The following is a 17,201-nucleotide window of genomic DNA, read 5'->3' as shown; positions in this document are numbered from 1 at the left end:
TTTGGCAACCCCTTGACAACCTCTATTGGAGATACTCTTAGAAGCAACATGATTATGTGTCAGGTTTTTGATTTCAACCTCCCAGAATCCGTTGCTTTTCTTTCTTCCCCAAATTTTAAATGGGCATTGAATCAATCGAGTTCCTGTTGTTCTTCTAACTGTAGTATCTCGTTTCTTTATTGGCAATTTATTAATGCGATAGTCCCCTCCTCGATCATAACTAATTCTAACATAACGATATTTTTTTGATTTTTTTATTACGGTTGCGAATCCAAGTGTTGAAGCTACTTCACGGATGCTGGATACAAGTTCTCGCGGTCTGAATATTGAGTTGATGTTACATGCAACAACCTATTGAAACTAAAATGTTGTCTGTTATCTTCTTGACCTATCACAAATTTGCAACATGTTAAATATATTTTCAAATACAAAAAAAAAGGTTAAGAAGTCAGTTAGATCACTAGTATTTAAGAATAAATGACAAAATGACAGGTTAATCAAAAGAAATACTAAAATTTTCTTTTGGACCTTATGTCAAACAATTAAGGTATAAGGTTAAATATACCCATAAATTTCAAAAATGTGTTTCATATCATCTTTTTTAGTAATCATGTATCCTACCCAAGAAACAATAATAAGATAATGATAAATAAAGAATGTGAACTACCTGAACAATTGGTGTTGCTTGAAATAGATTGGGTAGAGTTGTTGGGATGAAATATTTTTGTAATATGCTCAACGCTATTTGATTTAATCAAATCGATCACTTCATTAAGTTATAGTAGTTCTCTTTCCATGTTTTCAGATTGTGGTGTTCTTACAATTGTAGGGTTTGAGTTTTTTCCGGGAATGCTCTCCATTTGTGCCCGCTGTTAATTCTAACAACAAATGCTAGAAAAATAAGATATTGTTACTGAGTATTATTTTGCAATGCTATAATGGGTAAAAGAATTATGCAATGCTATAATGGGTAAAAGAATTAAAAGTGAACGTTATTTTAGACAAAATACAATTACAGGGTGTGCAATATCAGCACCCTAAAATTATTATTTTTTTCTATTCTTTTCTCTCCATTTTCAAACTGTGGAGCATAGTAAAAGATTAGGTTAAACATGATATTAACCTCACCCGTTTATAGCATTACAAACCATAACTTAAAAAGTAATTAAAGACACATAACAGCATGCACTAATGACATTGTCAGTTAATAAACAAATCCTAAAAACCTGAAAGACAGCTAGGTTGTTAGTTGTCCTTTACCTTCTCACACTTAAAAAGGATAAGGACAATCACAACTTATGGACCCCACCCTGCACCCACCTCTGCCGTACTCCTAAAGTTGCCGTTACCATAAATTCTCTTAATTATTTTTTCCAATTATACCCTTCCTATTCATTCTTCATTGAACACTTCTTTGTCTCTTTCCTTTCTTTCTCCTTAATGTCCTTTGATATTCTCTTGCTTATCCTCATTCTTAACAAAGATCCCAGTTTTTCAAAGATCTCTTAGTTTAACATTTTGCAGGTAATGTTATGTATATGTATGTGTGTGTATTTTGTGTGTGTTTTTCAAGAAAGATTGAAACTTTTTTTGTGGGTAAGTGTGTTGGTTGTTTAAAGTTTGCATTTTGTACATGGGTTTTGATTTTCTTGGGAAGATATTGAGTTTTTAGCATCTGGGTATATGAAAGTTTGAAACTTTATCATCATTGTGTGTGTTTTTGTAAGAAAATGTTAAAACTTGGTTTGTAAATTTTGATTTTTTTTGTGATCTGGGTATTTCTTATCTAGGAAAATGTAGATGGGTTTTGATTTTCTTGTGATGATGTTGAGTTTTTAACATCTGGGTATGCGAAAGTTTGAAACTTTATCATCATCGTGTGTTTTTTATGAAAATGTTGAAACTTGGTTTGTAAATTTTGATTTTTTGTGATCTGGGTATTTCTTATTTGGCAAAATCTAGATGGGTTTTGATTTTCATGTGATGATTTTGAGTTTTTACCAAATGGGTGTATGAAGGTTTGAAACTTTTTGCATTTTGTGGTTGAGTAATGTGTTTGTTTTGCTTTAATAAATGGATGTGTTTACACTTGATCTATGTTTTCCATATTAATGTATATAATTGTATCTATGACAATTGAAGTTTCAATATTGATGTGTTTTTGTTTGTGAGAATTGTTAATAGGGTAGTTGGGAACATCAAACATGCTTATTGTGAAGATCTTGTTACTACATGTATTAAAAGTATGAAGAATAAGAGAATGGGTTTAAAGTTTCATGCTTTATTGGATTGGCATCATGATATTCAGTTACTACTTGTATATTTTGACATTTTAACTAGTATTGACAGGACATGCTATAGAAAGATAATTTTTACTTCTTTTCCCATATGTTTGATTTTAGATCTGTCTTTTATATTTGTGAAACTTACCTTGAAGGTAATAAACATAGCCTATGTGGAGCAATAAATGAAATTTATTGTTCATATATTAAGTGCAATGGTCCATAACATTTTTCTGAATTTATTGCTGCTTTGCTGTGATCTGGGCATCTAATTTAATAATTGTCCTTCTGCTTTTCTCTTCAGATGAATTGATAAGGAAATGGGGAAGAAAGGGAGTTGGCTTTCTGCAGTGAAGAAGGTTTTAAGTCCTGAACCCAAGGAAAAGAAAGATAAGGTCTGATTTTTTTTACTGTTATATTACAATTCTTTGTAGTACTGTATAGTGGCATAATTTTAAAATAAAATTTAACATGTTTTCTTTTGTGTTTTAACAGAAACAGCATAAATCAAAGAAAAAATGGTTTGGGAGAAATAAGAGTTTGGATGTAGGATTCCAACAGCCAACAGAAACTGCAGCGGAAATCCCTGATCCTTCTCCTTCGGCAGAGGAGGTTAAGTTGACAGAAGCCGAGAATCAGCAAAGCAAACATGCTTATTCTGTTGCCCTAGCAACTGCTGTGGCTGCAGAAGCAGCAGTAGCGTCTGCTCAGGCTGCTGCAGAAGTTGTGCGGCTCACAAGTACAGCTCGCTACTCTGGTAAATCTAACGAAGAAACCGCAGCTATCAAAATTCAAACAGCATTTCGAGGACACTTGGTAAGAACTTGTAATATTTGACAGGCTTTCTTGTATTACATTATGTTAATATTAATTTTAGGTGTTGTATTTTAAGTGTGTGTAGCCTTATTATAATTAAGTTAGTTGATTAATCTTTTTCAGCAGACAGATAGGGTATTTTTGTTAAAAGTTTCCATTTTAGCCATCATATTTATCACAACGAAATGTTTATCTGTCACATGATATGATGTTCTAATTGGGTTGATCTATTCCCAGGCAAGAAGGGCATTGCGGGCATTACGAGGGCTAGTAAGGTTGAAAACATTAATCCAGGGGCAATCTGTCAAACGGCAAGCTGCAACCACCTTAAGATGCATGCAGACTTTAGCTCGGGTGCAGTCTCAGATTCGAACGAGGAGGCTCAGAATGTCAGAGGAGAACCAGGCTCTGCAGCGGCAGTTGCTGCAGAAACATGAAAAGGAAGCTGACAGATTGAGATCTTCTGTGAGTTCCCTTACAGTCCTCTTTCTTTAGGTTTGCGGATGTTTATGGGTCATCTGGGGTCACAACTTCAGTTTCTTTTTCCTGTTATTTTGCATCCTTTTCTTTTCACTTCCATTTCTTTGTGGTTTCTTTCTATATATTAAATGTGTCGAGAATGTTTTTTCAATGAAATATCTTACAAGAAATGTCTCAAATCTTGGCCTCTCAGAGAAATTGATTAAACTTCTGTATTATAAATTTAGAATGGAAGACAAGATCTGAAGATCATTAGTTCTGTTTCTACACTGAAGTTTTCTGTTCAAAAACTTCTCATGAACTTCCAGTCTTCCACTGCTTGGAGTCTCTTTTTATCTGTAATCTGCTTTTAAGTGCGAAGATGAAATATCTAAACTTTGCATGCTTCCTTATAGCATGCTGCACGAGCATAGTTTTGTCATTTTAATTTTTTTCTGGAAGAAGCATTTCAGGGTAGTACAAAGACACGCATACAAATTTATATTTATCAACTGAGTTTTGTTTTAGGCCCTTGTTGGTCTACGCATTATAATATGTTGTCATCTGTCTAACTTATATTGTTTTGACAACAGGCTGGAGAGGATTGGAATGATAGTGCACAATCCAAGGAGCAAGTAGATGCAAACCTACAGCAGAAGCAAGAGGCTGCTATTAGAAGGGAAAGAGCATTGGCTTATGCATACTCCCATCAGGTAATCTGTTTCCGTTTGCCAGTAGTTTAAATAGTGTCAAACTTAAGCGATATTGTGCTTGATGTAAATAAGAGCCTTCTTTTCCGTGTTTGGAATTTAAACAAATTTACATCTATTTTAGTAGCTAGAAATTTTGAAAGTCATGGTGGATTTATGCTTTTCTCTGATATTTTATTTGAAATTCTGTTAGATTCGCTTTTATGTTAATCCTAATTACTCATATCATGTTATATTTCCATATAAGATCTTGAAAATGATACAATTCATCTGGATGTTTTTTCGAACTGCAATTATTTTATTTTTATATCTAATTGCATGAGATATCATTTAATAGAGACTGTTGAGGAACTCTTCCAAATCTTCAAATCCAACATTTATGGATCCAAGTAATCCTCACTGGGGATGGAGTTGGTTAGAGAGATGGATGGCATCTCGGCCATGGGAAAGCAGAAATGCAACTGATAGAGAACTTAACAGCGACCGTGCATCTGTAAACAGTGCAACAAGCCATGCCATTTCTGTTGGAGCTCGTCGTGATCTTAACTTTGGTAACAGGCTACTATCGCCAGCAGGTCAAAAGCTGAGTCGTCCTCCCAGTCGCCAATCACCATCCACTCCTCCCTCGAAGGCACCGTCCTCATCATCAATAGGTGGGAAAATGAGGCCCCCAAGCCCAAGGGGGAGTAATTGTGGAACCGAAGACGACTCTAGGAGCTTCCGTAGTGTTCAATCAGAAAGATGGCGGAGGCACAGTATTGCAGGTGGTTCATCAGTGGGAGACGACGAAAGCCTTGCTAGCTCACCTGCAGTTCCAAGTTACATGGAACCAACACAATCAGCTAAAGCTAGGTATAGACTACCAAGCCCCCTGGGAATGGAAAATAGCAGAACACCAGAAAAGCAATCACCAATGGGTACTGCAAAGAAGCGCCTCTCCTTCTCATCTTCTACAGTTGGTCCGAGGAGACATTCTGGCCCTCCTATGATGGATTCAAGCTCTGTTAAGGACATTACCGTGGACCTTAAGGGATAACTTGCAAAGGACACGAGTAAAAAAACTAAAAATTTAGTTAGACAGCAATGGTGTTGAACAATGCGTGAGCAGAAACAAATGGCCTCAAATTGAATCATTTCGCTTCAAAACTACTCTTGATTGTGGTGCAAATGGATGGTATTGTTTTCATTTTCTTGTTTAACCACTGTGTTCATAGCAATGTTATTTATTATGAATGTTCTTGTAGAGATAATGGCTTGGGGAGGAATTAGTCTTGTGTAAGCATTTCAAGCATTTATATGATCAAGTTGTGTTGCTTATCCTTCAGCTTTTTTCTCACTATTTACGCACGTATCATATGCATATGCTTCGATTGGGCGACTCTGGAAGTTCTTTGTCTAATATTTGCTGATTGTCTCTTTCATATATCTCTGGTAAAACTTCCTCAATCTCGCTAAATATCTATGATATGTAATTAGCAGTGCAAAACTTGCTAAATATCTTTGATATGTAATTAGCAGTGCAAAACTTGATTCATTAGAGATCTTCACGGACTCTCTGCAGTCTGCCCGCATTTGATTCTGTCCATCTCTTAAATTGAAAGTAATCTCCAACTTCCGACTTCTCTTTGTCTATTTACCGCTGATAACATTCGCGTCTTTATTTTGTTGTTTAATGTTTAATATCGATACACAACCTAAAACTCGAAATTACTCCCTTGCACGAGAAAAAGAACTCAAAATTATAGTAGACACAAGTCCGCCATTCATTAAAAATATAACTTTCGAGATTCCAGATTTAAGCTACAGTTGAAACTCGATTAAATAATAATCGTTAAAGTAATAACCTTATTAAAATAATACTTTTTCTAGTCTCGATATAATGAACATAGTGTATTTTTACTTTTGATAAAATAATAAACTCGTTAAAATAATATTTTTTCTCGATCCAACCCTATTACTTTAAATAGGTTTAACTGCAGTGTTAAAACCATTTACTCTCCTTTATGACGACAAGAGACATGGTTTGATCCCCTTGTAGTTATAAAAATAATGTAACTTGGCTTAGGTTTCATGAATACCTTGTGGTATCAATGACCAAACCTCTGAATGGTCGGTCTGAAGTTTACAAGATTGATGAGAATCACGTGAAACCACATGCCTGTTGTACTAGAAGAGTAGCATGTAATTCAAGATTCAGACTTGGTGAGATGTGAGTAGAAGAATTTACAGTCAAGGTACTGACGTCACATTAGTCATTACAAACAGATGCAAACAAAAGCAATCTAGAATATATTAATACTCCTTTATTAGTCTCCGGGGTTAACTACCTTCATTATAGTTAAATTGCTTTTTTAATCCCTCACAGAAAGTGACTTATCAAATGATTAATTATCCCAACTGAATGCTCTTTCTTTCAAAGTGATCTTGTAAATTACTCAAAGCCTCACTTTTAGCTTTTAGCTGTGATTATAATCTTTGTCATTGACTCTTGGGTGCTTTCTTCTTTTTTTTTTCTTTTTTCTTTTATCGTATGTAACCCGCAGCCGCTACCCTTCGGCTGCGCAGACTCTGACTCAGGAAGCATAATCATAAATTCTTCTCCCGTAAGATTCGAACTTGTGACCAAGAGGATAGTTTTCCTCTTTTTAACCAACTGAACCAACCCTTGCGGGCCTCTTGGATGTTTTCTAATGCTAGTCATTTTGATTTTAGAGTTTTATCTATAGAAGATGTAGACAATTTTATTTCAATTTATCTAAGAAATCAGCAAAAAAATGCCGCTGTTTGAATGTTAGCTTAACAGTTTATAAGTGAATATATAATTTATAAGCTGATAAATTAAATGTTAGTAATAACGTACTTTTTCCAACTTATTTTGATTTTTTCGCTGATTTATTAACTTTGGTTTTAAAATATATATTTTCAAATGTTAATCTAGCTTAAAATTTAAGAATTAAGATAATTATATTTAATAATTATTTATTTTAATTCATTTAAGAAAAAAATTAACTTATTAGTAAAATTATCCAAACACATATTTAACTTTTAAATAATTTTCTACTTTTAACTTATAATTCACTTATTTATTTTAAATCATAATTTACTTATTTTAATATTTACCAAACGGACACATGTTTTAGCAAAACCTTAGGAAAGAAAAGAAACTAATAAAAAATTATTAATTTTTTTTCTCCTCCGATCTTCCGATCTTCTCAAAAGTGAAAAGGAAATTTTGATATTTGAATATAAAGAGAAACTTTTTTCTTTTAATCTTTAGCTTTATTTTCTTTCTCCAAAAAATAGATTAGGGAATAAGGATTGGAAATATATTGTTCAACTTTCTCTCTATTTTTTTCAAAAATTATTTCTGGAACACAGGGTATATGTCCAAGTTCAACTCAATTATTAACAATCTCGAATTTGATGAAGGAATTATACTTGATAAATTTATCAAGTTTAGTAAGAGGATATCTCTACTTATTTCGCTATCAACAATAATAGAGATAACACTCATTTTTTTCCATCATAATATATTAATAAAAAAACGTATTGGTTAACAGTAAAATTGGTTTTATTGTTTAAAAACTATAAAAGGTGCTTGTAATTTTTTTTAAAAAAAACTATTAAAGGTTAATCTCCAGATTGAGATTTTAGTAGCAGAAATAAAAAAAAAAAACATTGTGTCATGAGTCATGACTCATGTAACTGTTGATCATTTTTCTCACTCTAGTTTCTTTTTGTATGCCTCGTTCGTGAACATAAACCAAACGGGCTGGGCTTTTCTTTGTTCATTTCTTTTTGCCGGCCCATTGAAAGATACGTATTTCAATACAGGCCTCGGCTTTAGTCTTGGACTGGATCAGTGCACTTTACCTCACCTTTTGGTTTCAAAATTGCTCCAAACGGGTCATCTTAAATCCGGGCTCGAACCAAACAACGATATTAGGCTTTTTAACACATACTAACAAAACAATAACAATCTTTCAAAAGTAAGATTCTTGAGTTGGGCAAACGGACTGTTAGAAACAGAGATACCACGGTTGCTCAGTTTGCTCAGTTGGGTTCATTTTTTAGGGGGGAAAAGCATGTTACATTATCACTCTTAACCTTTTAACTTCAATTGTAATTTTAATTTTTGGCTTTTCAACTTTAGCTCTTACTATTAAGAGATATCATTGATAACTCCGGCGAGCAGGGCGTCTCCTTCCGGCGCCGTACCTGAACCTTTTGGGAAAGAATGAGGTGTAGCTGCTGTTGGGAGCCTGCAAAACAACACTGGAGGGGGTTTTGTCCTCGCGGCGCCTCTGGTGTAAGAATAAGAAACTGGTTGGGGAAGATGAAGATAGATCGGACTAAGGTTGCTGTGTGTGTATAGGCTGAGTGTATGAAAGTGTGTATGTGATGAAAGTGTTTTCTAACCCCCAAACCCTTCATCTTTGGGGGTTTATATAGCCCAAAGATAGGGTTTAGAGGTTGGTACCTCTAGATTAGGACCGTTGGTTTTTGGAGGCGGAGGACGCCTAGCTTGGGTGGATTGCACACACGTGTCCAGGGGAGGACCACCTTCAGGGCGTCCTAACGGCCTTCTGACACGCGCCGTGTTTGTCTGATATGTTGGTTGTTGATAACTGTCACCGTCACGTGCCCACGTACCCTTCCTTGGCGGGTTGTGGAGTGTGCATGTGCTTGTTGGGGGGCCCCTCAAGGTGATCCTGGTTCAGGGCTGGATCCAGGTAGGCAGGTGATCCAGGTCATGAGATGGACCCTGATAGGCAGGTGATCCAGGTCATGGGCTGGAACCTAGTTAGGAGATCCAGGTCATGGGCTGGATCCTGGTTAGGGGGTGATCCAGGTCCTAGGTTGACCCTGAGCCTGGGTCTCTCCACTTGATTGTCCTGGGTGAGGGGGTCTTGGTCCATCAATTGAGCCTGATATCCCTTAGATCCGGGTTGGGCCCTATCCAGGTTGCCTGTACCCTATCATTTGCCCCCACTCCCTTATGCAGATTTTCTGGATGAGGGAGTAGAGTAATATCACCTAGTTGTTGCTTTAGGAGAAAAGTTTCCGCTTCACTGTTATTCCCTGATGTAGTAGATGCCAATCTGGATTAAGGTAGAAGGATTTTGCTGCTTTAGAAATTTTTTTGCACCTGGTTTCCCCCCAATCCGGATCTGGTATAGTAGATGTCAATCCGGATTATTGTAAGATGATTTTGTTGCTTTAGAAAATTTTATGCACCTGGTTGCCCCCCAATCCGGATCTGGTGTAGTAGATGTCAATCCGGATTAAGGTAGAAGAATTTTGGTGCCTTGGAAAATTTTCTGCACCTGGTTGCCCCCCAATCCGGATCTGGTGTAGTAGATGCCAATCCGGATTAAGGTAGAAGAATTTTGTTGCAATGGAAAATTTTCTGCACCTGGTTTCCCTCCAATCAGGATCTGGTGTAGTAGATGTCAATCCGGAGTAAGGTAGAAGAATTTTGGTGCCTTGGAAAATTTTATGCACCTGGTTGCCCCCAATCCGGATCTGGTGTAGTAGATGCCAATCCGGATTAAGGTAGAAGAGTCTTGATTCTTTAGAAAAATTTCTGCTCCCTGGTTGCCACCCAATCCAGATCTGGTCTTACTGATCTGGGTTGGGCGTTCTGAATTCTGAAATATTTGGGAATTTATAACGGTTTTTGCTTAGTTCCCCCCATGAATTTGAATTTTTTGCAGTTAATTCCTAAAAAATCGCCCCATAATGATTATGGGCCTTCAATGTGGTTTTATGTGTGTATATAGAAGCGTATATGCGTTTTGTAACTGATGTTCTAGCCAACTACACCCTGCCACGTGGCAGGGGCTGTTCCTTTTCTTTGACCTATAAAAGGCTGCTCCCTTCTTCCAACTTATTCTTTATTCTCTCATCAAAAAAGAAAACCAACAGTCACAACCCTCTTTCTCTTTCAATTCGCTTGGAGTTCTTTGAAGCTTTGGAGTTTATTTTTCCGCCGCCTTTCCGCCTCTACTTGCTCTTGTGTTCGACAGATCTGTAAGCCGCTAATACCCTTTCGTTGTTCTTTATTTTCGATTTTTGTATTTCCCTTCTAGTTTTCGCATACTTTGAAGTAATCGGTAGATTTATGTGCTTTTAGTTCTTTTTGTAGAGGGTTTGTATGTTTTTGTTTATGTGTTTGCAGATTTGTATATTTTTCTGTGTTTTAGGCTCGATCTTTGTCGATTTCTGTGGGTTCTTGGTTCGATTTTCTGGGTTTTGCAACATATGTTCTTGATGTTCTTCGCTTGAATAAGTGTATGTATATGTAAACAGTGCATAATCTGCTTTTTGATTCTCAATTTGGCTGTTTGTGGGTTTATGATTTAGTTTTGATCCGGGTAGGGGGTGTAAGACCCGGATCCAGGGTAGCTGTTCGGGCAGAACTATGTTACTAGGGGTTTTCAATTTGTTTGGCTGCTTTGGATCCGGGTCTGGGCATTTGTCATCAGGATCCGGGTCCATGGTTGTTTAGTTTTTTGGCTTGTAGTTACATGATCCGGATCGTTAATGTTTTTCCGGGTTGGACTTGCACTGGTGGTCCGGATCATTACATTATGGTAAAACTAACATAACGTACTTGATCCGGACCGCTTAGCAAGACAAATAAAATTTGTAGGGTCCTGGCTAACTGACCTTCATTTTAATAGGTATATGGTCCGGACCAAGAAGCGCGCTATGGGAGTCTTTAACTGCTACCCAACCTTTTCTGGAGACGAGAGTGATCCGGATTCTTCTGGAAGAGAACATATCCGGGTAGAGATGGGCAAGAAAGCCTCCCCTTCCACTGAGATAATTTTGAATTTTAGGTACAAGAAGATTCCAGGGAATTCGGTCCCCTTCACACCTGAGGGGTACTAGATAGACGTAAAATACCACTTTATTGAGAAGCCTACAGAGATTGATAACGAAGTCTACTACAGTAGGGTTAGGTATGACAGACAGCCTAATGGTCACCCCGGGGTGTATAACCAGGAAGCTCTCGAGAGGATGTTCGCCGAGTTTTCTATAAGCCGGGATCATTACCAACTTAAAGATTTATTCTCCGAAGCAGATCTGGCTGAGATGAATGAGGCGGTCCGGGCCGCGTTTCAACTGACCCCTGATATTGAGTGGGGGTGGCCGGAACCTCATGAAAGGATCTATCACCGCCCGGAAGATGGGTTCGTCCCGATCTGGATGGAGCATCTTAGATCCGGGTGGAGACCCCGCTGCCATATTTTTATCAAACACCTCTGCAAGCATGTGTACAAGATATCCCCCAATGCAGATCACTCCGAATGGGATAAAGTCTATGACTTGGTTCATCGCCTGTTGCAACGAGTCTGGGTTCCTGCCGACCCTGAAGCTTTTCCACCAAATCTTTTATCTTTCCAAATCTAGTCAGAAATCTTTTTATGAGATTAGGTTCCGGGCCGCGGAGTGTGGGTACAGCCCGGGCAGAGCCAAGCCTATTATGCACCAGAGCTCTTTAAAGTTCTGAAATGGGGAGATCATTCTGCTGAAGGGATATGATCTAACTTATCTTCCTTACTTTACAATGAAAGGCGTTCATACCAAGTCCATTCCGGCTGTACTTGAAGGTCGGGCCTTGTCTCAAATGAGGACATTCTGTGATTCCCTCGGATTCCAGCCGACCCGGGACACTTTTATGAACCACAAGCTGCTCTTTAAACTCGGATGTAAGTTTTTAAATATATTGATCCGGGGTCGCCTGCTCTGTTTAGGTCTGTTTTTTCTACTTGTATTTGACTTGTAATTTGTTTAGAGAAAATGCTGGCCCTTGATCCGGGTCTCTTGCTTCGCTTGTTGATCCGGATCCCGGTCCTATTTGCTTTTGACTCGTAGCCTGTTTATAGAAATTGCTGGCTCATGATCCGGATTGTTTACTCTGTTCATTGATCCGAATCCTGGTCCTTCTTGCCTTTTACTTGTACCTTGTTTATAGAAATTGTTGGTCCATGATCCGGATCGCTTACTCCGTTCATTGATCTGGATCCTGGTCCTTCTTGCCTTTTACTTGTAGCTTGTTTATAGAAATTGCTGGCTAATGATCCAGATCGCTTACTTGTATACTTTGATCCGGATCATCTCTGTTTTTTATCCTGGAACCTGAATTGTGCTTTTCTTATCTTTCTTCAGGTCTACCTCATTTTAACCGTGACTATCTCGGAATTATGTCTTCTTCCGCTTATGCCGCAATATTCAATACTCTTGGATTGGCCTTCAAGACCACTAAGGGGGCCCCAGGACCTGGATCCGGGTCTGCTGACCTCGAGGGGGGCCGAATCTTCTGTCCCTCAGAACGTCCCGAATCCAGGCCTTGGTGCAGGGGATTCTGAGCCCGAGGTTCAGGAGATTCCGGACGATGAGGATCCCCCAAGGAAGAAAAGGAAATCAGTCCCGAACAAGCCTACACGGGGCAAAGCTGTCGTCTCTAACCGGGTCATCTGTGACTCGGAAGGGAAAGGTCCGGATGGGGACCCTGTGAAGATAGGAACCAAGTCTTTGGTTGACCTCGCCGGGTTCATGTCGAGCATCCCCTCTGAGAATGACTGGGAGGAAGTTGAGGGATACAGCATGACTGCTGCTTTGAAGAGGGTAACCGGGCAATGGGGGCAGGTAATCTTAAATTATCCCATGGTTTTAATTTCGGATTGTGTCCTCCAACTTAGCTTCTGTACTTAGTTTGTACCTTGTCTTTTTCCATCTCGGGAGCGCCATATCCATGTGCTCGGATGTCGCTTTTACAGAGATCCGTGAGACCGACAACCGGACTAGAGCTGAGAAGTTACGAGCTGACAACTTAAAGGGTGAGCTGGACGAGGCCTGGGAGGGCTTTCGAACTGTTGAGTCCGGATTGAATGAGCAGCTGAAGGAAGAGAAGGCCCGGGTTGCTGGCCTTGCTGAAGAAGTAGATAAGCTGAAGGCCCTGGCTGCTAAGGAGGATTTAAACAAGGAAGCTATAATTGCTGAGTTCAAGGCCAATGATGTGTACGATTTTGAGGTTGCCCAAGCCGGGGTTCCGGAGGTCCGCAGAGCCTAGCTTGTTGCAGAGAGGCACATCAAATCCGACCCTCTGGCCAACTGGGACAGTTTCATTTGAGAGTTCCTTGCAGCGAAATCGGCTGTTGAAGAGGGTCGAGGTGAACCGGAGCCATATGACGGTCCCAGCCCCAGTTTTCTCTAGATCCTGATCAGCTTTGCTAAGCTTCTCGGGCCCAGCCCTTGTAATTTCCCTTTTATAGGATTTCTGATTCTCGTACTTTGATTCGAACTTAACTGTAATATTTGGATTTATTCCGGATTGATGGCAATCCAGAACTTGCCTTTAATTAGATTTTCTTTGTTAACTCGCTTGTTTTGAGGATACCGCACTTATTTAAGCTTTTGATCCGGTTTAGACGGCCAACTCGGGTCAGTTCATTTTGTTGCTTGATCCGGATCCTGGATTGCATTCTAACCGGAGTTGTTTCTGGATTGGGTTACGGCCCCCAACCCGGATTGGGTTTATAGCCGGTCGTTCCGGGTATGAAGTCTTATCAGGGTTATTATTATTTTTTGCTTTTCATATTGCCTTTCAATCCAGGTATGATACCATATCCGGATTGATGGTTGCTTTTGCTTCTATGTGTACTTAAAAGAATAATCGAAGTACACAATGGTTGCTTTTGAACCGGATTTGGTTTCTTATCCGGGTTTGAACCGGGTATTCTAGCATAGCCGAATTGTTGTTTGCTTTTGATATCTTTTGCACTTAGAAAACAATTTGAGTACATAATGGTTGTTTTCAACCCGGATCTGGATGCTTATCCGGGTTTTGTTTTGCTTGTAATATTGCTTTCAATCCGGGTATGCTACTAATCTGGATTGATGTTTGCTTATCTTGCTTTATGTACTTGGAAGAAAATCTGAGTACATAATTGTTGTTTTCAACCCGGATCCGGATTTGAAATTTTTCCGGGTTTTCTGCTTTTATTTTTTGCTTCCAATCCGGGTATGAGACTATATCCGGATTGTTTTCTGTTTGCTTTACTGCTAAGGTAAGAGAAATAACAACTTTTTGAGAAAGGAAAACTCTTTTCATTGATTTAGAATTTCCATACAATGGTTGCTTGCCATAGGCTACAAGTTTTTTGTTTGCTTTTGGTTACTTTTTCTACTAATAGAATTTTATGAGTCTGAGTCCATGCCAAGTGTTCGGGATCTCTGATTCATCCATGTTCATGAGCTTGTATGTGCCTGGCCTTAGAACTTCCTTGATTTTATAAGGGCCTTCCCACCTTGGCATTAGCTTCCCAGTGTTGGTAGGATCTGAAGCTTCCGTGTCTCAAAGAACCAGGTCTCTAACTTGGTAGTTTTTGACCCGGGACTTCTTGCTAAAGTGCTCTTTAGTTTTTTCCTTGTACTTCTCCATCCTTGCCACCGCCTGGTCTCGGACTTCATCAATTAGCTCAATATTTGTTCTGAGCCCCTCCTTATTTGCTATTTCATCTAAATTGATTGCTCGATGGGAGGGGGATCCTACTTCAATTGGCAGCATAGCTTCAGTTCCATAAGCCAGTTTGAAGGGTGTTTCTCCTGTGCTTGTTCGAGGGCTTGTTCTGTATGCCCATAGAACATTAGGCAACTCTTCTGGCCATTTGGTTTTACTTTCCCTGAGCCTCTTTTCGATCCCTCGGAGAAGGATCCGGTTGGTTACTTCTACTTGGCCATTCCCTTGAGGATAGGCTACAGATGATTTCTTGTGCCGGATACCTCGCTCTTGGAGGTAGGATTCAAATTCTGATCCAACAAACTGTGGCCCGTTATCGAGACCAGTACTCTCGGGATCCCGAACCTCATCAAGATGTTGTCCATGTACTTGATGCAATCTTGCTGGTTTATTGTTCTCATGGTCTTTGTCTCTACCCATTTGGTCATATAATCAATTGAAACTAGCAAGTACCTGAGGTCTCCTTTGGCCCTGGGGAAGGGTCCCATGATATCAATGCCCCATACAGCAAAGGGGGTTGGCGAAACAGACCGAGAAGGGTAGGACTGGGCTCATCCGGGTCACATTGCTGAAGATCTGGCATTTCTTGCATTTTTTCACAAAATCTATTGCATCCTGGTGAATAGTTGGCCAGTTGTACCCTTGTCTTATGATCTTGTGAGCTAGGGCCTTTGCGGACATATGATCCCCACATATCCACTCGTAAACTTCCATCACACAATACCGTGCCTCTCATGGGCCAATGCACTTTAGGATTGGTGATGAGAAGGTTCGTTGATAGAGTATCCCCTCTTCGATGAAGAATTTTCCTGCTTTTGTTTTTAATCTTTGAGCCTTCCCTTTGTCTTCTGAGAGCTCTCCCTTCTCCAAGTAGTCGATAAATGGAGTCATCCAATTCGGGCTGTTATCTATTTTCATGACCTCTTCAGATTCTATGCTTGGTCTCTATAACTCTTCGAAATAGACGGAGCAATCCAGGTCTGACGAGTTTTGAACCAGTTTAGATACTGTATCAGCCTCTAAATTTTCCTCTCTGCAGATTTGAGTGACTTGTGTTTTTGGTATCAATGCGAGGTAGCTTTGGAGCAGAGCCTGGTACTTGGCTAAAACTGGATAATTGGCTATGTACTCGCCGTTTGTTTGCTTTACTACGATATGGGAGTCACTGTAGATTTTGAGGTTCCGGATCCTGAGTGCCTTGGCTAGCTTCAATCCTGCTATTAGGGCCTCATACTCTGCCTGATTGTTTGTTGTTGAAAAGCCAAAAGAGATTATTGTTTGGATTGTGAATCCTTCTGGGCTCTTTAGGATGAGCCCGACTCCTGATCTTTCATTTGTCGAAGAACCATCAACTTTGAGAGCCCAGGCTCCTAGGTCTTGGTCAGTGTTTGTCACAGGGTCAATGCTCATGGGCACATGCTCTTCTTCCGGGAAATTGCATTCTATGGTGAAATCAGCTAAAGCCTGGGATTTGATTGTTGTTCTTGTGATGAAACTCAAATTGAATTGACTTAGCTCTACTCCCCAATTTACCAACCATCCTGGGATATCTGGCTTGTGTATTATTTTCCTTAAGGGTTGGTTAGTTACCACCCGTATCTCCCTTCCCTGGAAGTAGTGCCTGAGCTTCCTGGATGCTGTAACCAGGGCAAAAACAAACTTTTCTAGCCTTGGGTATCGGGTCTCCGCATCTTTTAGCACCTGGCTCACATAATAAACTGGTTGTTATTTCCGTTCTCTTCCCTGATCAGGGCTGCTCCAACTGCCAGGACCCCTGCTAATAGGTAAAGGGATAGGGGCTCCCCGGGTTGGGCTTTGGTTAACACAGGGGGTTGAGAAAGGTACCTTTTAATTTCTTCAAATGCGCTTTGGAATTTTGGGCTCCAATTAACTTTTTTCTTGTTTGTTGATCTTTTTAACAGGTCAAAGAATGGTAGGCATCTCTCAGCTAGCTTTGATATGAATCTTTTATGTGCTGCTAGTGACCCTGCTAGCTTCTGCACATCCTTTTGTGTTCTGGGAGGCTTCATCTCCTGGATTGCCTTTATTTTTTCTGGGTTGGCTTCAATTACCCGGTTGCTTATCATGAATCCAAGAAATTTTCCTGCCCCTACTCTGAATATATACTTTTCTGGATTGAGCCTGAGTGAGTATTTTCTCAAGTTGTCAAAGCATTCTCTTAGGCCTCCTATGTGACCGGGGATGCTTGTGGACTTTGCAATCATATCGTCAACATAGGATTCTAGGTTCCTTCCTATCTGGTTTTTGAAGATTTTATTCATTGCTCTCTGGTAGGTTGTTCCCGCATTAGTCAATCCGAAAGGCAATATTACATAGGAATAGACCGCCCTGTGGGTAATGAAGGCTGTCTTTAGGATATCCTTAGGATCCATCTTGATCTGG

At 39.5% G+C, this 17,201-nt stretch overlaps 2 protein-coding genes across 2 annotated transcripts; one reads left to right on the top strand and one right to left on the bottom strand.

The window, feature by feature from the left end:
* Positions 1-1,367: 1,367 nt before the first annotated feature.
* LOC141697311 (protein IQ-DOMAIN 3) lies at positions 1,368-5,591 on the top strand. Its single transcript, XM_074501609.1, has 6 exons — positions 1,368-1,524; positions 2,587-2,677; positions 2,778-3,098; positions 3,336-3,563; positions 4,151-4,270; positions 4,605-5,591. Exons 2-6 carry the CDS (start codon positions 2,603-2,605, stop codon positions 5,301-5,303), a joined length of 1,443 nt encoding a protein of 480 aa, XP_074357710.1. The 5' UTR covers positions 1,368-1,524; positions 2,587-2,602; the 3' UTR covers positions 5,304-5,591.
* Positions 5,592-15,743: 10,152 nt separating this feature from the next.
* Positions 15,744-16,208, bottom strand: LOC141696274 (uncharacterized). Its single transcript, XM_074500435.1, has one exon. It carries the CDS (start codon positions 16,206-16,208, stop codon positions 15,744-15,746), a length of 465 nt encoding a protein of 154 aa, XP_074356536.1.
* Positions 16,209-17,201: the final 993 nt, after the last annotated feature.

Source organism: Apium graveolens, chromosome 11 (genome assembly GCF_009905375.1).
Source record: "Apium graveolens cultivar Ventura chromosome 11, ASM990537v1, whole genome shotgun sequence".
NCBI lineage: Eukaryota > Viridiplantae > Streptophyta > Magnoliopsida > Apiales > Apiaceae > Apium > Apium graveolens.
This window is presented reverse-complemented; position numbering and strand designations above follow the sequence as displayed.